The sequence below is a fragment of the Astatotilapia calliptera genome, chromosome 5, assembly GCF_964374335.1.
Source record: "Astatotilapia calliptera chromosome 5, fAstCal68.1, whole genome shotgun sequence".
NCBI classification, from domain to species: Eukaryota; Metazoa; Chordata; class Actinopteri; order Cichliformes; family Cichlidae; genus Astatotilapia; species Astatotilapia calliptera.
In genome coordinates this window covers 24,226,531-24,248,778 of record NC_137426.1, presented here as the reverse complement: position 1 = coordinate 24,248,778, position 22,248 = coordinate 24,226,531, and the positions used below count along the sequence as shown (strand labels likewise).

Below are 22,248 nucleotides of genomic sequence, written 5' to 3'. Positions count from 1 at the left end.
CATATCAAACAGTGAAGACCCGAATGCTAGTCCTTAGAGTCCTCACACCCTTTCACACCAAGGCCTGTTTGAGGTTTATAACCTTTTTAGGTTTAATATCAGATAACAGATAACAATAGCACTGAGAAAGTGATAAGGAAGGGGCAAAAGAATGCATTATGTTGTCGCATGTCCTCACAAGAGTAGCCACACAATTGTGGCAATATCTGTGTGTGAGCCTCTGTACACTTTCACTCTGTATGTAGACAGATTTTTGCAGATCAGCAGCCTCACCTGTGCCCAGCTGCCTTCCTCATTCTCCTGAGTAGCAGCATGGTAAAGATAATGTTTGAGTTAGAGAGACAGGAGCTAATCAAGCACACACATACTAAACATTCAGAAACATACGCACGCAAGATCTTTGCAGTAATTACATATCAGCACTCGTAGTATTAATTGACCTTTGCAGACGCAGATCACATGACCACAGTTTACATCAGTTAGCATCCAATCCACATACAAATACCAGCAGAAGCATTGATGCATATTAGTGTATGGTTTAGTCGACATTTGAAAGGGGTCTTCCAGGAGAGGACATATGTGTGTCACGGTGGGGACAGCGTGAGCGTGAGAGGGTGTCAGGTGGGGGTAATGGGGAAGGGAGCACCCAGATGGTACTAACCGCTTTAGTGGAGGAAGCCAGGTTCTCCATCTCTTCATGAGTCACCCACACATTTCCGGAGGACTGCTCAGAGGACGAGAACACACCCAAACACACACACACAGACATGAAAAAAAAAAATCATGCATACACGCAGGCGCACACAAACACACCCAAGAATGCACTCATGTATATTTTCACACATTTCAACCCCCACGCACCCACACACACAGACAAAAAGACACACACACACAGAGACAAACATTGTGTTGAGTGATGCCAAGGGAGGGAGTGTATTTCAGGCAGGTAGCTTGTAGCTTTATCTGGCACTAGTTGTGTGTTGTTTCCCCACGGTAACCCATGCAATTTATGGCAGCTGAAAAGGACAAGTCAGCCTAGTTGAAGGCATGACTCAAGCCTCTACTGCAGTCTGAACAGAAGCACAAAAAAAGTGTGAGGAGGCATCACTTGAGAGTGCAGAGTGAAGCTTAAGACGAAAAGTGGATCAGCTTTTGAAAAACTGTTCATGTCACATTCCTGGATTTTTTTTTCTTTGCTCGAGGAGCTTATTTACTCATGTATTAAGTATTTATGTTTGCATAATTACGTGCCTGTAAGAAACATTTAGTTGTGTTATCTGAGGTGCAGTGGGTGTGTTTGTTTACCGTTCTGGAAGTGAGCGGCGCAGAGGGGCTGGTGAGAGAGACCATCTCCTGGATGGCCAAGCGGAGTTTGAGCCGGTGCAGAGGGTTGCTGATGCCAATCTCCCGCTGGATCTCTGTGTCTGACAGAGCTGACATGATGGCTCCGCTCTTCACGTTGGCACGACAAGCTGCCACATACCAGGCTGGCATACCCACCCACAGCTGGTGAGAGTCATCAAGACATTCAACGTCATTACCACTCTCCCCATAAATGGTCATAATTATAGAAGAAGTTAGTGCAGATCGGGCCACGTGTCAGCTCGGTAACTGATAATACTGCATTCCCCTCCTACAGATGGCAGCCTGGCATAAATAGAGGTCACTTTTATGGAAACTGGGAAGGGTTTGCAGATTAGTGGAATACCTCTAGCCATGAGACAACAGTAGGCCCATCCCACTGAGCAAATGGCAGGCCTTTTTTTCTTGCATCTTCCAGAAGTTCATGCCTAAGGAGGGTATTAAAAGTAAAGGCAGACATGTAAGTAAATAATAAAAAAAGATGGATTTCTAAATCATTTTAGCAACAACTGAAAAACAAATTGATCATTACTTTTTCTTCAGTCTTCGGTCCCTCTCAGCCTGCGTGCCCAGTTTTCCCAGAGTCATAGTGTCACCGATCCCCATCTCAAAGTCTGAAATATGACACCCTCAAAATATTGATTCTTCATACTTGATAAACATAAAGCACAGATTTTGAGTAAAATGCAACTGAAACATATAAAATCAAAGATTTATTTATCAGTCAAATAATTAATCATTCATGTAACATTTTATATGGTACTTGTGTAACAAAATGACATGGAAGATTTACATGTAATTAAATTAGTTTAAATAAGTATATGTGTCTCTTTCTCTGTAAATGCACAATCACTCATACAGTGTGGATGAACGTGGGCAGTTATGTGGTTTGTAGTCTGCAATGTACCTGATAAAGCTGGTAGAGGCTGTCCTTCCCTGCTAACAGTTTGGTCCATTCGTCCCTTCTCTTTTTTTCCAAACAATCGCCCAATGGATGATTTGATTCCTTTCTTCTGTTTGCTGCAGCAAAGAGTAGCCAAAATAGTATTAATATGGCATTTACATTACCATCAACAATAATTTGGTGCCCACAGAGGACATAGTAGTATGTTTTTGTTAAATCTGGTACTTAGACCTTTGCCTTTGTCCTCTCCAGTGTGACACAGTTTGTCTTCATTTACTCGCTGCGTGTTACTGTTAGTGTGAGCGTGTGAATGTGTGTATTTACCCTCGTCCATCCTCCAAACTGCCAGTGAACTGGGCAAAATTGGTTTCCAGCCGTAAACTGCGGGGGGAAGAAGGAGGTGATGTCTCACACTTGATAGTTGCTTTGTCCACTTCCACTGGGGACTGAAAAAAACAAAGGTAACTCAGCTTAGATGGAAAAGTAGACAGTGAGACAAACAGTCAAAAACCCAGACTGTTGGATATAAGATACATTTGCAAACTTACTGCTACTTTCCTTCTGTGTTTTCTCAAGTCGCTTGGCTAAAAGAAACAAAACAGCACATGGTAAGATCACTTTTGTTTAACTTCCACATACTGCTGTCTGTGTGTATATGACAGGCTTAGCGCGTGTGTGCTTTCTGACCAGAGTCATTATGCCTAGATGGTGGCTGGTATTGCGCCCGTGATGTTTGGGTGTAGAGTGGCCGCTGGTGGGTGGGGAGGAGGATGATGCCAGCGACTGAGCAGTGGCGGAAGTGGGCAGGGCCCGTGGTCGTAGCGTCACATTGAGTCCGTCCATGCTGCCGCTGTTCACGCGAGACTCAATCTCGTCGGAGCGCAGGTCTGCAGACTCCCTCTCTACCTGAATCATCCTGGTCACACGCACACGCACAGATACCCGGTAAAGTCGAGCACTTGGCCTGCTGTCTCTTAACTAACTCGTACGTTACAGATAATATATTTGCAGTGATCGATAAAGTAATTTAAAATCCATAATAATTACTTTCCTATTTACTTTGAATTTTTTTTCATCTTTAGTTCTTGTTCTGCACGCAGTGATAAAATGTTTCTTGTTTTCAGTAAATCTAGGAAACGGTAATATATGATATTAAATAAACTGGTTAAAGTGTGATGAAAAAGAGCAATAATCCCAAAATAATGGATATAAAACACCATTAGTGTAACTACGATTTTATTGCTTTGAGGGAGTGTGGCTCTTTTGGAGCATAATCAGCAGCTACTTTGCAATTTCTTTCCTGCAGCATATTGTGAGGTGTCAAAAAGAGGACCTTGTTTAGTATAAACTGTTAAAAAAAAAAGAAAAAGAAAATAGCATCCTGTTTCAGCAGGAAAAATAAGTGAAAGGTTCTATCAACCTGAAATCATCTCTGTGTCTATTTTTTGTATACAGTAATTGCATTTTGTTTCTGCCTTCCCCTTGATGATTTACTCACAACTGTACTTCTCACTTTTTTCTTTTTTGCATTTATCCGTTGACTCTTTAAAAGCTCTTTTAATCAGGAAGTTGAATTCACAAAGTCCTGAATGATCAGGTTTCATCGCATCTTAAAAGCCTCACAGTACCATATTATTACAATAGAGCAGCCTTACTTGTGGTTCATAGAGGTTCCAAAAGTAGAGGCCGAGCCTTCAGCTATCCTCTTGCATGGAACCAGTGTCCAGACCTTTTTTTTTTTTCAGAGCTAAACCTTCCCCAATGCTTTTAATATTAAGATTAAAAGACATCTTTTTGATCAAACTTTCCATTATGTGTGTATTAGATTACCTTGAAACACCAGTCAGTTATGCTGCTATAGAGTCAGCCTTCTGGAGACCTCCCATGATACACTGAGCACCTCCTCTCCTCTGCTTTCCTTTCTTTCACTGTCAATGCATTTATTATATGCCAGTAGCTTTGTGCCTTCTCTCTGGCGTAGTTTGTGCTTTGTCCTTTATGCTTTTTTGTTATCTTTTTGTGCCCTCCTTCCTCTCTTTGGTTACTCGTCTACACAACTGTTCACAGCAGACGGCCTCTATTCCTGAGCCTGGAGGTGTCTTTTTGTTATAATGAAGTTTTTTTGTTTCCACTACTGCTTGCCCATAGGGGATCAGTGGATCATTAGTTTTCTATCTGTATTATTATAGGGTCTTTATGTTACAGTATGGGGACCTTGAGATGACTCTAAATAAAATGTCTCTATCGGTCATATCGCATTCTGTCTGACTCCGGGCCTTTTTTTCCAGCACCTTTATTTAGTTGCACAGTCGTCATCATGTTCCTTTTCATGTAGCTGGTTTGGTATTGTATTTGGTATTGTGAACTTTTCCTATCTGTATCTTTTTTCTTGGTGTTGCACTGATCCCAACTGAAGCTGCAATGTAATGTGCCTGTAAACGCCACCTTATCTCTTCATTGATAGCATCAAGCTGCTCCTGCAGCATGAGGGCCAGAGTCTGAGCATCTGATTGACCGCTGGGGGAAAGCAGGGCTGAGCTAACATCATCATCCAGGTCTGACTCTGCTTCGATGTCGCTGCCAAGGAGGTGGCTGACGCTCCCACGCAGAGATGGGTAGTCCTGTTCAAACACCGCACACACCTAAAGAGAGCATATACACATTGGCATACGCACACCAACAATGGTTATTTTTGAATACAACCCATCCTTGAAAAAAACACATATAAATATACATAAAGAACGTGTTGCATGGATGAGTCCTGATTAAATGCAATACACTTAAAAATCACTATATGACACTTGTGGCCAGCTATGAGAATAAATGGATGAACAGGAAACTTACATCACACAGCATGTCCATGGCAGCAAGTGAGAGAGACAGGAAGACACAGAGGTTAGTAGAAAATGGGAAGTTAGGCATGAGGATCATCACACATCAGCCAAGCACTGACACTTACTAGCAAAGCAGATATGAACCTGGATTAAGCACCCGTAAGCAGCTGCATGTGGTTAGAAGAGCAGTTGAAATGAGATCTCGATCTCTGCAATCATGTTTGTGTGTGTATGCAAGGAGCTGTGGGGTTTCTTTGGGGATATGAAAAAACCCCCAAAAAACACAATAACCACCTTGTTTGGGTCGTCTCGCAGCGCTGAAAGTCTGCCCTTTTGTGCCCGCCTGATCACAGTTGTGCTGTAGTGGCCATCCTGGCCCTCAACCACGGAGAAGCGAAGATCGCTGGAGCTACCCAAGTGAGATCTGCAATTTTATACGTGGAACAGATCAGAAAAAATGACGGATAGTACGGTAAAGTATAAATGGTGGTATGAGGGAGGACAGAGGAATGAGGAGGAACGCAGAGGAACAGCTATATGTACCGAGGGTGAGTTCCATCTCCAAAAGCCCCACTGCGGCGTTTCAAATGGTCAATCTCATTTCTTAGCTTGTCAATCTCTCCAATCAGACGTTCCTAAAGGAAAAATGGAGGCATTATGGACAATAGATTTTTTTTCTTAAGCAAAAAATAGCAAGACCAAGGCTAAGTAAAAGTCCAAGTAAAAAGTCTAGCTTACAAAAATATTTTATCAAGGATGAATATTCTATTAAGTATTAAAGAAAAATGTGTGCTCAGCCTTAGAACAACTAAAGTACTAAATGGATATTGGTTGTTTGTGCACTAAGTATAAGAAAAATAGAGACATATTGACCTGACTCTGTGTGAAAGTAACAAAATCTTCCAGGTCACTGTGCCATGCCAAAATTAGCCTTGCTTATAGCAAATATTCCCAATAGGTTTGACTAACTCTTGAAGGTGGTTAGCTAGTTTTTAAAGTGGAGGTCATTTCAGCTACTTTTTGTATGGTTGTGGGAAATTTAATCCATAACATGACTTGATTCATATCACCCCCTAAAAATTTGTATTAAATTAAAAGAGTCAAGACACATGGACAAGAAAACTGTATTTTTGTAAAAAGTCACCAGTTATTATGAGGCAGGAACGTTGAAAGCAAGAAGACAATTGTGTTTTTTTAATGGTTTTTAGGTGATTCACCAAAGCCATACTAACCCTGGTGTGGTGAAATTCTTCAAGTTGTTTCTGGCAGTTCTCGAGGTCCTGAATGAGAGCGTTCTGAGAAAAAAATAAAACAAAACAAAAGAAACCAGACATGACCCTGCATCTGAACAGATCTGTCCTCTAAGAAGAACATGTTTTGTACTGCGCATTAATTTGGTTTGTGAACCATAAACAACAACAATATGAGATGATGCTGTTGCTTTGATGAGCGCGTGTGCACAGGCCTTGCCTTGTCCTCCAGGGCAGCCATGCGTTCTTTCAAATGTAGCTGCAGCCTTTCATTGGACTCGGTGAGCAGACGATCCACAGTGTCAGATAAACGCTTGTTGTGCTCCTCGTTCATTTTCTCCCTCTGACGAGCCTGATGAGCAGAGACGGAGAAACCAGACGAGGGGAATGACATCATCAAATTTTCTCTTTGATACAGACTCAACGTGGGTGTATTTATGCAGCTAATCAGGCATCTCTACACGGATTAAAGGATGAAGTGTGTATTTAGCCCTAGATCACCAGCTGCCAGATATAGGTCTTCTTGGCCAACAATGGATCTAACAGTCTGAATGATTTAATTACAGTCATTTACATCATGATAAAAAAGGGGGGTTAAATGGCTTCTCTTAAACGTGAAGCGCTCTGCTTAATATGTACTCTGAAGTAATTTAATTCACCTAAATTGACATGGGGAAACACAAACACCCATCTGCATCCTCAGAAAGCTCTTTTTACTAAATATAGTCATGAGATCGCATGGAGAGAGAGAGAAATTAGCCTTGCGTGAATTATTCAGAGTCTAAAGATAGCAGCCAATCAGTCTTATAGGGGAGAGGGGTGTGTGTGCATGTGTTGCAGCAAGATATGTGAATTTGGTTTGAATTCATGCAACAGTGCACCGGGAAAATAAAGAACTCTTCTTGAATGTGTGTTTCCTGTGTGTTTGCGTATGTACACGTATGCATGAGGGAGCACACAGCCAAGAGTCAAGGCATCCAGCTAATGTGGGGCATCAGCCCGCACGTGCACGCATTATCGTGAGAGGTCAGAGAGAACCTGCAGGGCTGCTGCACACATACACACAGGCACACACACCCTTCCTAGCTCCTGGTTCTTCTCCTCCAGTTGTGACTCCAGCTGTCTGAGCCGCTCCTCCACGTTGCCATGGCGTTCCTCGGCCTAAAGGGGGAGACACGCACATGTCTGTACAACTGCCTCAAGAAGAACACTGCTCTCCTGCAATCTTATCTATGTTTTTTATTTGTAAGCCATGTGAATCTTGTTATATCAGTAACATTTGCAAAAGCTTCTACAGCTTTGTGTGTGTGAGTGTGTGTGTGTGTGTGTTACCTTGGAGAGCGCTGCCACTCTCTGTGCCAGTTCAGCCTCTACCTCTGGCAGTGTCTCAGCCTTCCTCATGGTCTGAGCCAGCCTCTGCTCTGCCATCTCCAGCATCTCCTGCAGCTGGCGCACCTTCTCCTCACTCTGACAGAGAGACAGACACACACACGCACACACACACACACACACACACACGCACGCACGCACACACACACACACACACACACACGCACGCACGCACACACACGAGTGATATTATTGCAATCACAAGAGAGGTGTAATCAGTCTACTGCAGCCAGCGAGTAGCAAGGACATAACATATGGTCATTCACAGAGGATGTTGCTGGTGTTTCCCATGCGGAGCTGAACTTAGATTCACCCTGAACTACACATGAACCTCGGAGCAGCGTGTTTCGATTGCTCACTCACTGACGATAATACTCTCCCAAACTTTAAATGTATTTTTGCAGATGGCCGAGGCATGAAATATTAAAAAGAAATAAAAACAGCACACATAAGCCTGGATGCACAATTAATACACTTATGTCACAGTGTATCAAAATAAATGTGATATTTCTGGTATCCCTTAACAACACACTAACATTATAAAACAGTCAAGGATGCCTGAATACAGCAGAGGAATGAAAACATTCTTAAAAACGGACTGAATGGCTGTTTATGACAGAAATGCCTACCTTGTTGTTTGTTTAGGAAGGTGACATTAAGCAGGTCAACCATCATCTATTTCCACTTAACTTTTGTTTTAAAAACAATTATCTACAAATGCATGTTTCTGAATGACAATTATGCACTCAGCCTGTAATAAAGCTCATTATGCAGACTGTTGGGTTGTTAACTGTGTGTGGCTAATGCTGCCGAGTGTTACCTGTCGGTGCAGGGAGTCCTTGGTGGCTAGTTCGTTTTCCAACTTGTCGTTGAGGTCGTGGATGTGTGTCGTCTCTCGCTGAGCAGCCAGATAGCGTTTCTCCAATGTCGTTATCCTCTCCTCCATATCTTCTCTCTGCAGGTGGAGAAACACAACATTAACAATCAAGTCATATAGTAACAGTCGATCATGTCTACTACACTTGCAGGGAGCAAATGTTTTTAGCTAAGCTTTAGTTTTTATCCATCTCCAGGTTTTCATCAGTGCATTTTTAAACATTCAAGCAAATTTAAACTGTACACTGATCAAAATGGCTACGCTGCTACGCTGGACCAAGATGGAAGTGACTGCTAAGTGATCCTTGTTTACTGCTTATACTGTACTTCTCCCCTGTGTATAACCAGATAGATAGTATACCGATTTATTTTTCAGTATTCAGTTAATGTTTGCCACGGTTCCTAAATTAAAGAAACACACTTTATCCAGGAGATGTATGGGAACTCTGTCGGTCATTTTAAAGAAAAAAGACTCCATCGCTGGATTCATCATCTCTGGGAATGAGGAAAACTCATTCATGTATGTCCAACACTTAGTTGGAATATCGGCTGACAACAAACGCTACCTTTTCTCCTGAATCACAGACGGGAAGTAAGCAACTGCTCCATCCTCCTGTCACAGCCCTGCCCTGAGCAAAGCTTGTGGCAAACTGTGTGCTAAAACTGCCTGTTGTGTCTGATTAGCTTTAAGTTGTTTCCAGTCGTTTCTGGTCCCTGTACAGCTGCAGCGAGAGCTTGGGTCGCATTGCCAGCGGTAAGTCACACTGAGCAGGCAGGCCTGCACTTTGTCACCGATTCTGTTCATAATATTTATGGACAGAATTTCTAGGGGCAGCCGGAGGTGGAGGGTAGAGGGTTTGGTGGTCTTTGAATATTGTCTCTGCTTTTTGCACATGATGTGGTTCCGGTAGCTTCATCAGACAGTGACCTCCGGCTTGCACTGTGGCTGTTTGCAGCTGAGTGTGAAACATTGGATGAGAAGTAACACTTTTGACTATTAGGTCATGACTCTCAGATGGATAAGGGCGGTGTGCACACTCCCAGGTCTAGCATGAGTTGCTACACCATATGGAAGAATTTAAGCATCTTAGGGTCCTGTTCACGTGATGGTGGAGTGGAAGACCAACAGGCAGGTTGGTGCTGATGTCAATTTATAGGTCAATTGTGTTTACATTCCACCCTCACCTATGGTCATGAGTGACTATAATAATAAGACCAGGGATACAAGTGGAAGAAATGAAGGCTGAGGAGGTTGGTTATTTCAGCGGGACTCAGACTAAAGCCACTACTCCACACTAATAGGAGACAATTTAGTTGGTTTGGGCATCTGATCAGGATGCCCCCGGGATGTGTCTCGGTGAGTGGTTGTGGTACAGGACATGCTGAAGAGGACTGACTGGTTTTTGGTTTCAATATGACCCAGACCCAGAGTTTTTTCATATATACAAATACAACAAAAACAATGTTTACTTGAAATTACTGAAAATGAACGGATACTAGAGTCAAAGGAAGCTTTAAAATAATAGTATGGATTACACTTGGAATAAAAGTTTTATTAAAGAAAAGTAAAGTTTTTTTGTTTTGCATAATATGCTAACTAATAGTAACTTTGCAATAATTATAATATTTCTTTCTTGATATTAATATTAATTGCATAACTAATGTTGCTTTGAAAAGAAATTTATTAAATATTAAAGAAGTATATTAAATATATTGGTGGAATAAGGGTCACTAATATTATATATATTATATATACATATTTTATATATATTTTCCCAAAATGTAATGAACTTTAAAAAGTTTCTTCTAATTAATTACTTGAAATAGCTACATCCACGCTACACAAATCTATCTGCCTTTATGCAATGTGGTCTTTTTGAAGGACTGAGAATATGACTCAATGGCATAAGAAAAATCTTGTTACTTTGTGAAATAACAAGATAGGGAGTAATAAAGGTCCACGACATTTCCTCATAAATCAGCAACTGATTTATGAGGAAAATGTTTACATTTTTCTTCCTTGCAAAGTTGAACATTTTTGCTGCCCACTGCTTGCTCCCAGAACCAAAGCACATTTTTTGACTCCATCCTTTACTGTCACCTCTCTCTGTTCCCTCTGTTGTTTGATTGACAGCTCCTCGCTGCGGCTCAGTTCTCTGCGTGCATTCGCAAGCTCTGCCTCGAGCTCAGTGACGCGGTGGTTAAGAGTGGCACAGTGCTCGCGGCTTTGAGCCAGCTCTTTATTGGTCCGATCCAGCAGCTCCTGAAGCTCAGATGCCCTGCTGCCGTCATCGTGGGCATCTATAGAGCCATTGGGAAGTCTCTGTAAGGCAGACACATACAATTAGCAGATCCATCATTATATACACTTTTCACATAAAATGCATCTCATGTATTACACAGATGCAAATCTACATGCTGTGTTTGGAGGGTATCTGATAAAGTTCTTGTTTTAGAGTTTTAGAGCTGATAAAGTTCTTGAGTGACCTAGATCAGAGTGGTGGGTTTTATGCATACAGGGTTGGGTTATGTGAGGGTAGGCTGCTATGTTGTTGTTTTGATGTTGTTTCTCTTCTTTCCAAAGCTCAGAGTGCAGTTAATTCCAGGCTCTTAATTAAACAAATCTTCAGGGACACATTCAGACAGCAACGCAGTGGGCAGCCAAAGTTAGCAGGACCCCCTCTGCTCCGTTGTGTTTCCATTTTGCCTGTGCATGACTTCCTTACAGAAACGTAAAGATTCACACAAATGCCCGGGGAAATAGGGCTAAATAGTGTGAAACTGTGTGATATGGCACACCTGGGGATCCATGAGTGGCTCCCTGTGACTGTAAAACAGCGTGGTACGAGCTCACGAACTAAGAGTGTGTCACTATCACTGTGTAGGACCCTGTAATGCTGAAAAAAGCATTTTCATTTTGCGCTTTCTTGAATAAAAATATTCCTCACTGAGGGCTGGTTGCAACATCAGTCCGTTCTCACTCTCAACTTGTCAGGACTCGTCGGCTTTAGTGGCGTTTTTCACAGTGCAGGGTGGGCTAGCAGAGGTCACACAGAAGTCCCAGATGTGATAAGGCCAAAGGGATGTGGTGATGTTGTCATTGTCGGGGGACATGCAGTGATGACACTAGGAGCAGGTAACTGCTGTAGCCAAGAAAATGTCAGAGCTGCTTGACAGAAAAAGAGATTTTTGCCTTATATTGAATCTTTTATGTTGTGAAGTGGGGTACACACCCCCATCACCATCAACGGCGCTGCTGTGGAGAGAGTGAGCAGCTTCCGCTTCCTTGGTGTACATCTGGCTTATGTGGTCAGTAAACACAAACAAAACAGTGAAGAAGGCCCAGCAGCGCCTCTTCTTTCTCAGGAGACTGAAAAGATTTGGCATGAGCCCCCGCATCCTCAGGACCTTCTATCACTGTGCCATTGAGAGCATCCTCACTGGATGCATCACCACCTGGTACGGCAACAGCACCGCTTACAACCGCAAAGCTCTCCAGCGAGTAGTGCGGTGCTCTGAACGGATAATTGGAGGTGAGCTTCCCTCCCTCCAAGACATCTACAGGAAGCGCTGCCTGAGGAAAGCGGGGAGGATCATCAAGGACTCCAGTCACCCCAGCCATAAACTGTTCAGACTACTTCCATCAGGAAGGAGGTTCTGCAGCATCCGGTCCCGAACCAGCAGACTGAGAGACAGCTTCTTCCATCAGGCCATCAGACTGCTGAACACGTCATAGACACCTCAGCTTCACTACTGGAACTTCAACATTATGCACTACATACTGTACAGTAATGCCACTGTTTTGCACATGTCTCAACCAACTCTGTATATTTTTTATATATTTTATTTTATTGTTTACTCTATTTAATTTGTAAAATATGTATACACACACACACACACACACACACACACACACACACACACACACACACACACACACACACACACACACACACACACACACACGTAGAAAAACATATTTAGTATACACATCCAGTAATGCATATACTATTATATATTGTACATATATTTATTAGTCTCAGATGTAGCCATTCTTATATTTTGCTTGTTTTACGTTATTGTATTTTTGCAGAACTCTGTTGCTTGTGAAGCTCGCACACAAGAATTTCACTCACATGTACTGTACCAGTGTACCTGCACATGTGATGTGACAATAAAAGTGATTTGATTTGATTTGGCATATTTTAAAGCTAAAATAAACCTAGCCGTGCAATCTAATGCCTAAACCTAACCAAAAAAGGCATAGAAATGAAAAAAAAAACTGTACCAGGCAGACAAACTTTTCTGGTTTGGCTTTTGTTCTTCCTCATGTGGAAAATTGACACTATAGGTGGTCCTGTGCAATGGAAAACGCTCTCATGGGGGTACCCCTTGTGTAGCAAGAAATGGTTCCTGACAAAGCATCTTCATGTAATGAGTTGGGAGTGGGAACTTGTGGCAAAACACTGCAGGGCAGTGGCTGTCAGCAGTGCAGCGGGTGTCATCGATAAATGTCCTAACAGAGTGTGTGTTTGCACACTTCACACTCTGTGACATCTAAACGGCACTCACCCTACTAATGGCCACACTCTAGCCAGTTCTCTCTTCTTTCCTCCCCCACTGCCTATCCTCCATGCTTTTGTTTTTTCTTAATAAAAAGTTGATACATTTCTTTTTAGATGTAAATCTTTGATTTTTCTATCTGATCCACTCACAGTCACACGTGTTTGTTTCAGCCCCAGCCTCAAACCAGGCTTGAATGAAGGGCAAGAGTTAGCAACCCAATCAGAAAGGTAAGGGAAGATTTATGCTCCTTTGTGTATAGATATGTGTGGGTCACTGTGTAGGAGGAAGACAGAAAGGAGATACAAAAGCAGACGGGCAGACAAATACTATCAGCAGGCACAAAATAAAACACATAGCACAAAAACAATCACACAGCCAGGAAGACCTTCCATGTAGGTTTGGATCCATCTGTTCGCTCCACTGAGTCACCATCCTTCCTCTGTCTCACCATGTTCAACTGCAATGTAGATTAAAAAGACCAAAAAAAGAACACTGAATAAACGTACTTACTTTTCTTGTCACTTAGTCGATCCAAGAACAGAACCCAGCCTCCCAAAGGGAAGCATGGCTGCCAGACAACAAGATCTCTCATGTTTTACATATCTGCAAATATGAATAATGCTCAAAAAAAAAAAGAAAAGAGGTGCGAAGGAGGATTCGCTTTAGTCAAATAAGACTCTTTGATCAGTGCAATTTACAGTAACAAGGTTTGATTTTGAATCAAATTAAGAATTTGTTCTTTGTTTACCTTTTAATGTATAAATCAGGAATGTCAAACCCATTTTACATCGGTGTAAAGACATTTAGCTACACATTTAATCCCCGATAAGAATTAATGAGGAAAATAAGTCCAATCAACGACATGTCTCAGTTTGTCTACATGATAAATGTGTAAAAGTACATTAAAAGATCTGTTTGCTGAGGACAAATTTTTCAGTAGATATTTGTATAGTAGGTAGTGAAAAACAACGGGGGAGGTCTTTATCAATAGGAAAGGCTGGAAACGTATTAAAATAGAGTTAAAAGTTCTAAATCTATGCGCTTCTTCACCTTTCCCAAAGCCTAATTGGGCTGAATTGGAGTCTTTGTGAGGACGATTTTTGCCCCTGAGCCCTATGTTTCACACATCTATACATAGATGTTTTATGTATATGAACAGAGGATTGAGAAGACTCTCACACAGTGTGATACGCAAATTGTATATCCGATCACACTCGAGGCACTCGAGGGATTGAGCAGATGTTTTACTTACCATCAACGACACACATAGACACACACACACACATAAAAACTCTGCACATAGATACGCATTGCTCACCTCTTGCGTGGTAGTTGCTAGCTGCCCCTCCAGGGTGGCAACCCTCTCCAGAGCCACCCGAAGCCTCTCTCGCACCTGCCAAACACACCGTCCACACGTTTAATCAGTTATTTTAAGCTTTCAAGGCAAAGCAATCTAAACTACATGATTTTTAGTTTTCACTTTTATATTAACCTCCTGGCATCCACATATGTGGACATCACATTTTGGGTTGTCTAGACCAACATACTAAATTTTGCTCTACAAGGGCCTGATATCCACTTACAGGGACATTATACTGCCTCTGTTTTATCAAAATTTAAAACGAATGTCTTCATATGTGGCTCTCATTTTTCTTAGAAACACAAATTGTGTAAAAAACAAACAAACCGGTGATTCTTTGTTTTTACATTCATCGGGTCCCAATCAGCCCAAATATCAAAGAGAAATTAAACATGCACGCTGTGGAAAAGTTCAGGTTTTAGGAGATTAATATAGAGTCAGATTATTTTTTCATCTGCATCCATTTGCTGTACAATTCTGTTGCCAATGCTGTTTTCTCTTAATAAAGTCTCATGACTTCAGCCACTGTCTGTTTTTGTCCTAAACAGAGGTTCGTCAATAACTAAGAAACAGTGAAAAAAGGCAAAAATTCTGTTAAAAGACACATTTGAAGCAAGAAACTGTTAAGATATTGTGTCCTCAAGTTTCTAGATTTGTCATTTACTTGTCAGAACTAACCTCTGTCATGCAATATGTGTGTGTGTGTGTGTGTGTGTGAGAACGAGCGAGAGAGTCCACCTTTTCATCCAGAGCCTTGTGGTGTTCAAAGAGCGACTTCAGAGCTTTGAGGACCTCCACCTCGCTGGAGACTCCAGATGGTGGGGGTGCCTGTCTTTTTACCACTGTCATTCTCAGACTACGTTCGTGACGAGACACCAGACACTCCAGGTGCTCCAACAGCAGCTACAGCACGAACACACACACACCAATGTATGCATGACCAAAGAGAATACTAATTCCAGAAACATTGTTTGTTTTCATCAGCGTCAAACACACGCACGCCCTCAAAGACACACACGTACACACATAGACACACATACCCTGGTGTTGTTCCTTTCTGCTTTCAGCTCAGATATTTCCTCCTCTTTCTCCAGCAGCTGCTCGCGGCATATGTTCAGCTCCTTTGTGAGGGTGGCAAACTCCTACACAACAAATACACACACAACACCCATACAGAGGTTAATACTGTATCACTGATCGAGGTAATGGCTGAGTGCGTTTGTTTAACTGAGCACGAATCCAGCTGCAGTCTCGTAGTTAAAGAGTGTGTGCATGTGGCCGAGCTGTTTGGTGGCCAGACACAAGCACAAACGAGAGGAACACATTATCAGCAGGGGATGTCAGGGCACACTTAAATAATGGGCAGTCTAGGGTGGCTTCTCCAAAAATAAAAGTGTTCTTGTGTGAGAGATGATTTCTGGGAAAAATTTTTCTGTGCATCTGCGATAAGAGGTTGTCTAAGAGGCTGGAAATTCCATGACTCACTAGGTACAAAAACAGCACTATCTGAGCTGAATAAACAAAATGTGAGCTGTGCCACTCTGCCTACCTCAGTGTCTGGGTAATTTTCTGGCCCTTACATTGCTGTATTGTTGGTGTGGTCACGTCAGTGCTACTAAAGATAAGATTACGAACTTCTCATGAAACAACAAGTTTGTTCCACGGTGAAAAAGTCTCTCAGTTCTTGCAATTGTCATTTCTATAAGTGATAGAACTGACAATGATGAGAACACCTCCAGCTGTCATTTATAACACACCGACCTCAGTTACTGACAGAAGGCTATACACTTCACTGAAGCTTTTACGCACTTGCAAGTGCAAGTAATACCAGTGTAATGTCGGGCTGATAAGAAAATGAAATATCGCGATAGATATGGGTAAAACATGCGCAGTGCCTTTGTTTACATACGCACATGGCAGCGACGCAGAATAAGAAGAGTGAAAGCGGGTCATTGAAAGAAACGGATGAACCAGAATTGGTTTGTAAAAATGCTGCAACTTCAGTGGTGTGGAACTGGTTTGGCTTTCATCTGTCAGAAGCACAACAAAGCACTATTTTTGGTAGCGGGCCGTCGTTATTACGCACACTTAAAATCAATCCTTTGATTTTTCTGAAAATCGACAGTGCCCCTTATAATCCCGTGTGCCTTATGTATGAATTCTGGTTGTGTTTACTGACCTCGAAATGATTTTATGTCGTACACGGCGCTCGAAAATCTGTCAAATGTTTCAGTACGGAGTGATACGTACTGTACTTCAACATAATATTACCGTATTGTGTGTGTATAACCTCTTTTTAAGTTTTGTGGATATTATACATGGTTATGCTGAGGATTTCCACTGGAAATGCCTTTTGGTTAAACTGTCAGCAAGGATTTGCATTTGCACTGTTAATTTTTTATATAACCTTAATGCACATAAAAAAGCTGCTTGTTTAAGTAAAAATACATTGATGGGGTTTTTTTGCACTAATAAAGTTGTGGAGTTGTAAAGCTCAAGCTCAAGAATGACCAAGGGCTGGGAGTGGCTCCAGCAGATCCCAGGACTGACATCTGAAATCTCCAGAAGAGCGGAGTCCAAGGAACAGCAAAGATACTATACAGGACCCTCAAGCTAGCAGGCCACTGGTAGAGGACCTGAGCTTAAAGGATAAAGATTTTAATTTTTAAAAAATGTTTTATTGCTCTTAATTTTGGATAGAGCATGGCTTTTTAAAACAATTTTCAGTCTTTATTGTTCAGCTAAGCTAACTGGCTAAGCTTACTGGCTTGTTAACATATTAGTGTGTGTATGCACATTTGAAAGTTAAAATTGTAATACAAAAAGTGTTCTTCTCTGTTCCTACTGCCACAGAAGTCTCCAAATCTACTAGAGATATCAGCGCTCCCTTTCTAAGCAACCGCAAATGTCCCACACTTTATAAATTTGATGGACATTTTATGCTCTTTTGGCGTCGTAAATAGATAGCTCCATTACCTTTAATAGTTTGGGAGATGGCTGTCATAGAACTGCGGTTTTCTGCCGTAAGTTTGATTCTTTTATAGTACATAAACTTTAATGGAGTTTCACCTGACCATACAATGCTTCATTTTGGGGGCAAACAAGTGCTTTAAATGACAGCAGTAAAAAAGGTTTGTGTAGACGTTACACAAAAGTAGTTGTCGGCCTATCTGTACCTCACAATGTACTTTACGAGTATGTGAATCTGAATATGAGTTAACACAATGCAGCTCATCCTACCTCCTTACAACCATAATACATAATAATAACATATACATAATACATAAAACATCCATGCTAATTCTGATACTGTCACGTCTTCACATGCACTGGTTTGAGAGATAATGGTCCACATCCCGTTAAACTCCGATAAATCAAGAAAGGCTTCTCACTGTAATCTTTTGATCAGTGGAAGGAAAGGTGATGTGTCACCACATGGCTTTTTATGCACTAGTGGTGAATGGTAATGGACTGGTTCGTATATAATGCTTTTCTACTCTAACTGGGCGCTCAAAGCACTTTACACAACTTGCCTCATTCACACAAGCATTTATTTCTATGCTCTATGTAAATGCTTCTATCTACCATTCACAGACATTTCATTCACACAGACCAATCTTCCGATTAGTAGCTGACCTGGTCTACCACTTGAGCTATAGCCACTCACCCCACTAGTGTTATTAATGGTTAATGTAACCTATGTGAAGTCAATCCTTATGTCAGAGGGTGCTTCCTGGTCTCACAGCCCCACATCTAATCCACTTTCCTATGTGATTTTCTGTTATTCTGTCTGCAATCGATTAGATGTACTCGATTAGATGAGGTACTAAGAGTGCTGCTGCTACACTCTACATCAGAGAACCAGTCGGTGGCACACACATCTCCTGCTGGAAGTTGATTTTTAATATTTTTCCCCGATCGATCACACTGGAACAAAAATTGGATAGCTGTTTGTTCACCGAAGTCTGTGCATCTGTGTGTGCACGAGTGTGTGTGCGTTTGTTTTGTCCATGTTGTCTGAATGTCACTTGGTGCTTTGTTGGCATTTCCTGTGAGCTCGGCTGTAGTCCAAACCAATACCCAGCGGCTTACGGTCTCTCTGCTTGTCCAACACACACACACATCCACTTACAAACATATGCTTTTTCCTGAAGCTTGCTGCAGCTACGACACCGCACTCCTGGTCTCACGTTTTCCACAGATGACCTAAACACCAGCCCTGACTAGGAGATGTGTTTTTTTAAAGTTAGTATGGAAATGTTCCACAACTGCAGCCCTACATGAAACTGGCACCACAGTGGCAATACACTGACAGGTGTGAAAATATGTTCCAAGACATGCCCCATTTGCACTGGCCTTCACCAGCAAAGCAGATGTGCTGATAAATTATCACTACTGAAGAATCTCTAGAGACCCTCAGCAATATTATACTAGCATTATAAGATAAAAATGCACATTTATATGAGAGAGGATGAACTACTAAATATAAATAAAGATATCATGCATTGCCTTTTCAACAATGTTTGATATCTTGTAAAAATCATAAAATCTCGGTGTGAACAGCTTACACGCAGCCCTGCCCGTTCGTGCAGCCTTTTCACAGAGAAATATAATAGGGATAAAAAATTACGTTATGCCCACTAATGTGCATGATGGATGGACTGTTTCTCCTGTAAGTTTGATTTCAATTTTAATCAAGAGGTTAATGCATCTTAGTGGGGAAGTGAAATTGTATCTGAGTTCTGTTACTGTAAACTTTGAAGAGGCTAATGATGTCAGTAGCTGATGTAGGGGGATGACCCACACTGCTCTCAGTACTTTTAATTAGCCCCACATTTCAGTCTTACCTTTAGCTTTACACTAATGATGCTGCTCTTTCTGCCAGTGTCTACCACTGTGCCACACGTTTGTGATATTTAACACATGTCTGCATGGATTAGTAATTTGAATGTCATGAGAAAAAAAAAGATATGCGTCTCTTAATTTTGCTTGGTGCTTTTAATATTTATTCTGTCATCTGACTCCAGCATACAGATGAGATATAAAAACTTTTTTAATAAAAAAACAACATTACATCCAGCAGGAAAGGCAGATTCTCTTCTATAATGACCCAGCTGAGTTGCAAATGATTATCTAAATAATACATTAAAACAAACCCACACACCATATATAAATAAACATATTGATCTCTGCATTTCCATTTATCCTGTCTGGTGTGCTGCAAGCAGAAAAATATATTAAAAAAATTATTATAATAATAATAAAAAAATGACTTTGGAGCAGAGGGGAGCGAATGAATAAGATCGAGAGAGGAAACGAGTGACAAGAGGAGAGGGGAAAATGGGTCAGCTTGTTCATTTTACTTTCCCTTATTCCACAGGGTCCACAGGGGTGCATCAATAGACATGTGCTCGGCCCAAATCCGCCAACAGATGTTAGAGCTCGCTCTCTCTTTCAATCATGACAAAAAAGGCTCAACAGGCAACCTCTTGCGTTTTCTAGTTCATCTCTTCATCCCTTCATCTCTCTCCCAATCTCAACATGTAAAAAAGACAACAGCAAACACACACATAGAAAATGCAAATGGGAGAAACATGCACCGTCACGAAGGAAAGATACGGATGCATGATTTGGAGTATTTATAAAGTATATAAAAAACACCTGTTACATGTAACATATAACACATTATCTGCTGAATGACTTCCTTTTAACTGCCGTTACTGCCTTTGACTTTGTGCTCTATTTCAAAACCAAATGCACTATATAACCTTCACCACTCAAAACCCAAAGAAAAAAGAAAAGGTTAACGTTTCCGAAACAACGGCACAATACATGCTGACGAAAACTTTGACATCTGTCAGGGTGCATATTGTACAGAGCCGAGAGAGAAGACTCCGGGTGTCTGGAGGAACACGGCTGCCTCCAACCACAATGTGAGATAGCAAGTGGTTACCAAACACTGCTGAGCCCAGACATTGTAAAGGGATTTCTCCCTTTCCCTTCCTTAAGCAGTTTGGGATTAAAGGATGAAAAAAATGCTGTGTGTATATGTGTGTGTGTGTGTGTGTGTGCAGAGAAGGAGAAGGCAAAAGATTGGAGTGGAGTCAGATAAAAAAAAAAACGGCTAAAAGAGCCCCCACCACACACACACACACACACACACACACACACACACACACACACACACACACACACACACACACACACACACATGCAATTCAAAAAAGCTGTATAAGACTTATTGTGGCTGCGGTTATCCTTTTCTACTTGTGTGTGAGTGTATTTTTGTGTTTTCGTTGTACGTGTGCAGCGTGCATAGAGGTCGGTACTATGGGGACTCGACCTACACCACACACCTGAACCATATCTGAGGCCGCCCCCTCAGCTGCTCATTCACATCTCTCGCATCCATGATAACAGATATGGAGGATACAGTCAATGTCAAAATAACAGTAGAGCTCACTTTGCTGGTTGGTCATTGTCTCAGCATTAAAGGTAAAGCGTTGTGAGATTGTGGAATTTATTGGTGAATAATGTGTGTGTGTGTGTGTGTGTGTGTGTGTGTGTGTGTGTGTGTGTGTGTGTGTGTGTGTGTGTGGGAGGGGGGTTTAGGAGGTGGTCATCAGAACTGACGTGGTTATATTTCACCTTGCCAGTTATTTTCTGCTGTGTGAGAAAACTGACTGAGTTCAGAGGACCTGATCATGACAGATACTGGCCCTTCGCACCTTAACACCTTGTCAACACTACATCACACTACTCTTCATTCCAGATGCAGCAGTAGAAAGAGCCCTTCCTTCTTCTTTTGTTATTTAATTCCTCTAAATGTATCCCAGTGAACTATGCAGTATTTCATGTCTGCTCTTAAAGTTAAAAGTACTGCTCATCAGACCAAATCCCAGCACTGACTATAACTCTTTATACACTCAACACCATGGGAATACTGCTTTCTAGTATTCTGCACCACATAAAGGGAATCCAAGACTTTCTCCAAAGGCTGATCTTTGGCTTTTAAATTTCCCAGTTACTTGTATAAGAGATTGGAAAGTAATGAAATAGACCTTTTAATTTCTATTCTTATTGATGTAATCACTGTGAAAATACCCAGCGTGGCACCTTCTCTGACTGTGATCCTTAATAAATTAATACAGCAATCATATTCAATCCATCCATCTGTCCATTTTCTTATGCTTATCCAATTAAGGGTCGCAGAGGGCCTGGAGCAAATCCCAGCTGTCAAAGGGAAAGAGGCAGGGTACAGCCTGTCACAGGGCTAACACAGAAAATCACTCACACCTACGGCCAATTCAGAATCAGCAATTAAGTTAACATGCATGTCTTTGGACTTTGGGAGGAAGCCAGAGTGTCTAAAGGGAACCCAAGAAGAGACAGGGAAAACATGCAAACACCACACAGAGAGGCTCCAGTCAGACAGTGGATTCAGACCTCGGACCTTTTTGCTGTGAGATGACAGTGCACCATCATGTACCACACTATCATACTGCCACAGTCAATCATAGTCAAAGAAAACACAGAACTTCCTCTTAATCTGCTTTGACAGTGTTATGTCCTTATATAACTTCATCCAAGATTTAAGAGATTTAAATTGAATTTATACATCTTAGAATCTACTGAAACAGTATCAACATGTCCTGGACTACAGTAGGAGTAATTCATTTATCTTCTGGTAATATCACTTAACAGTAT

General features: G+C 41.6%; 1 protein-coding gene across 6 annotated transcripts in view; it reads right to left on the bottom strand.

The window, feature by feature from the left end:
* Positions 1–22,248, bottom strand: part of ppfia4 (PTPRF interacting protein alpha 4) — a 65,625-nt gene that overhangs the window by 5,840 nt on the left and 37,537 nt on the right. For 2 of the 6 annotated variants that reach the window (XM_026168330.2, XM_026168336.2), the window contains 22 exons: positions 15,582–15,683; positions 15,280–15,444; positions 14,500–14,574; positions 13,567–13,638; positions 10,717–10,938; positions 8,560–8,694; positions 7,683–7,817; positions 7,428–7,511; positions 6,571–6,702; positions 6,333–6,395; positions 5,644–5,735; positions 5,395–5,524; positions 4,712–4,908; positions 2,954–3,182; positions 2,815–2,850; positions 2,591–2,712; positions 2,270–2,382; positions 1,895–1,976; positions 1,709–1,790; positions 1,306–1,506; positions 662–724; positions 274–300 (listed from right to left, as the gene is read on the bottom strand). In XM_026168330.2, the coding sequence (XP_026024115.1) occupies positions 274–300; positions 662–724; positions 1,306–1,506; positions 1,709–1,790; positions 1,895–1,976; positions 2,270–2,382; positions 2,591–2,712; positions 2,815–2,850; positions 2,954–3,182; positions 4,712–4,908; positions 5,395–5,524; positions 5,644–5,735; positions 6,333–6,395; positions 6,571–6,702; positions 7,428–7,511; positions 7,683–7,817; positions 8,560–8,694; positions 10,717–10,938; positions 13,567–13,638; positions 14,500–14,574; positions 15,280–15,444; positions 15,582–15,683 (2,559 nt within the window). The remainder of the gene's footprint in view (positions 1–273; positions 301–661; positions 725–1,305; positions 1,507–1,708; positions 1,791–1,894; positions 1,977–2,269; positions 2,383–2,590; positions 2,713–2,814; positions 2,851–2,953; positions 3,183–4,711; positions 4,909–5,394; positions 5,525–5,643; positions 5,736–6,332; positions 6,396–6,570; positions 6,703–7,427; positions 7,512–7,682; positions 7,818–8,559; positions 8,695–10,716; positions 10,939–13,566; positions 13,639–14,499; positions 14,575–15,279; positions 15,445–15,581; positions 15,684–22,248) is intronic. The other 4 variants (XM_026168333.2, XM_026168334.2, XM_026168335.2 and 1 more) reach the window with 4 other exon arrangements.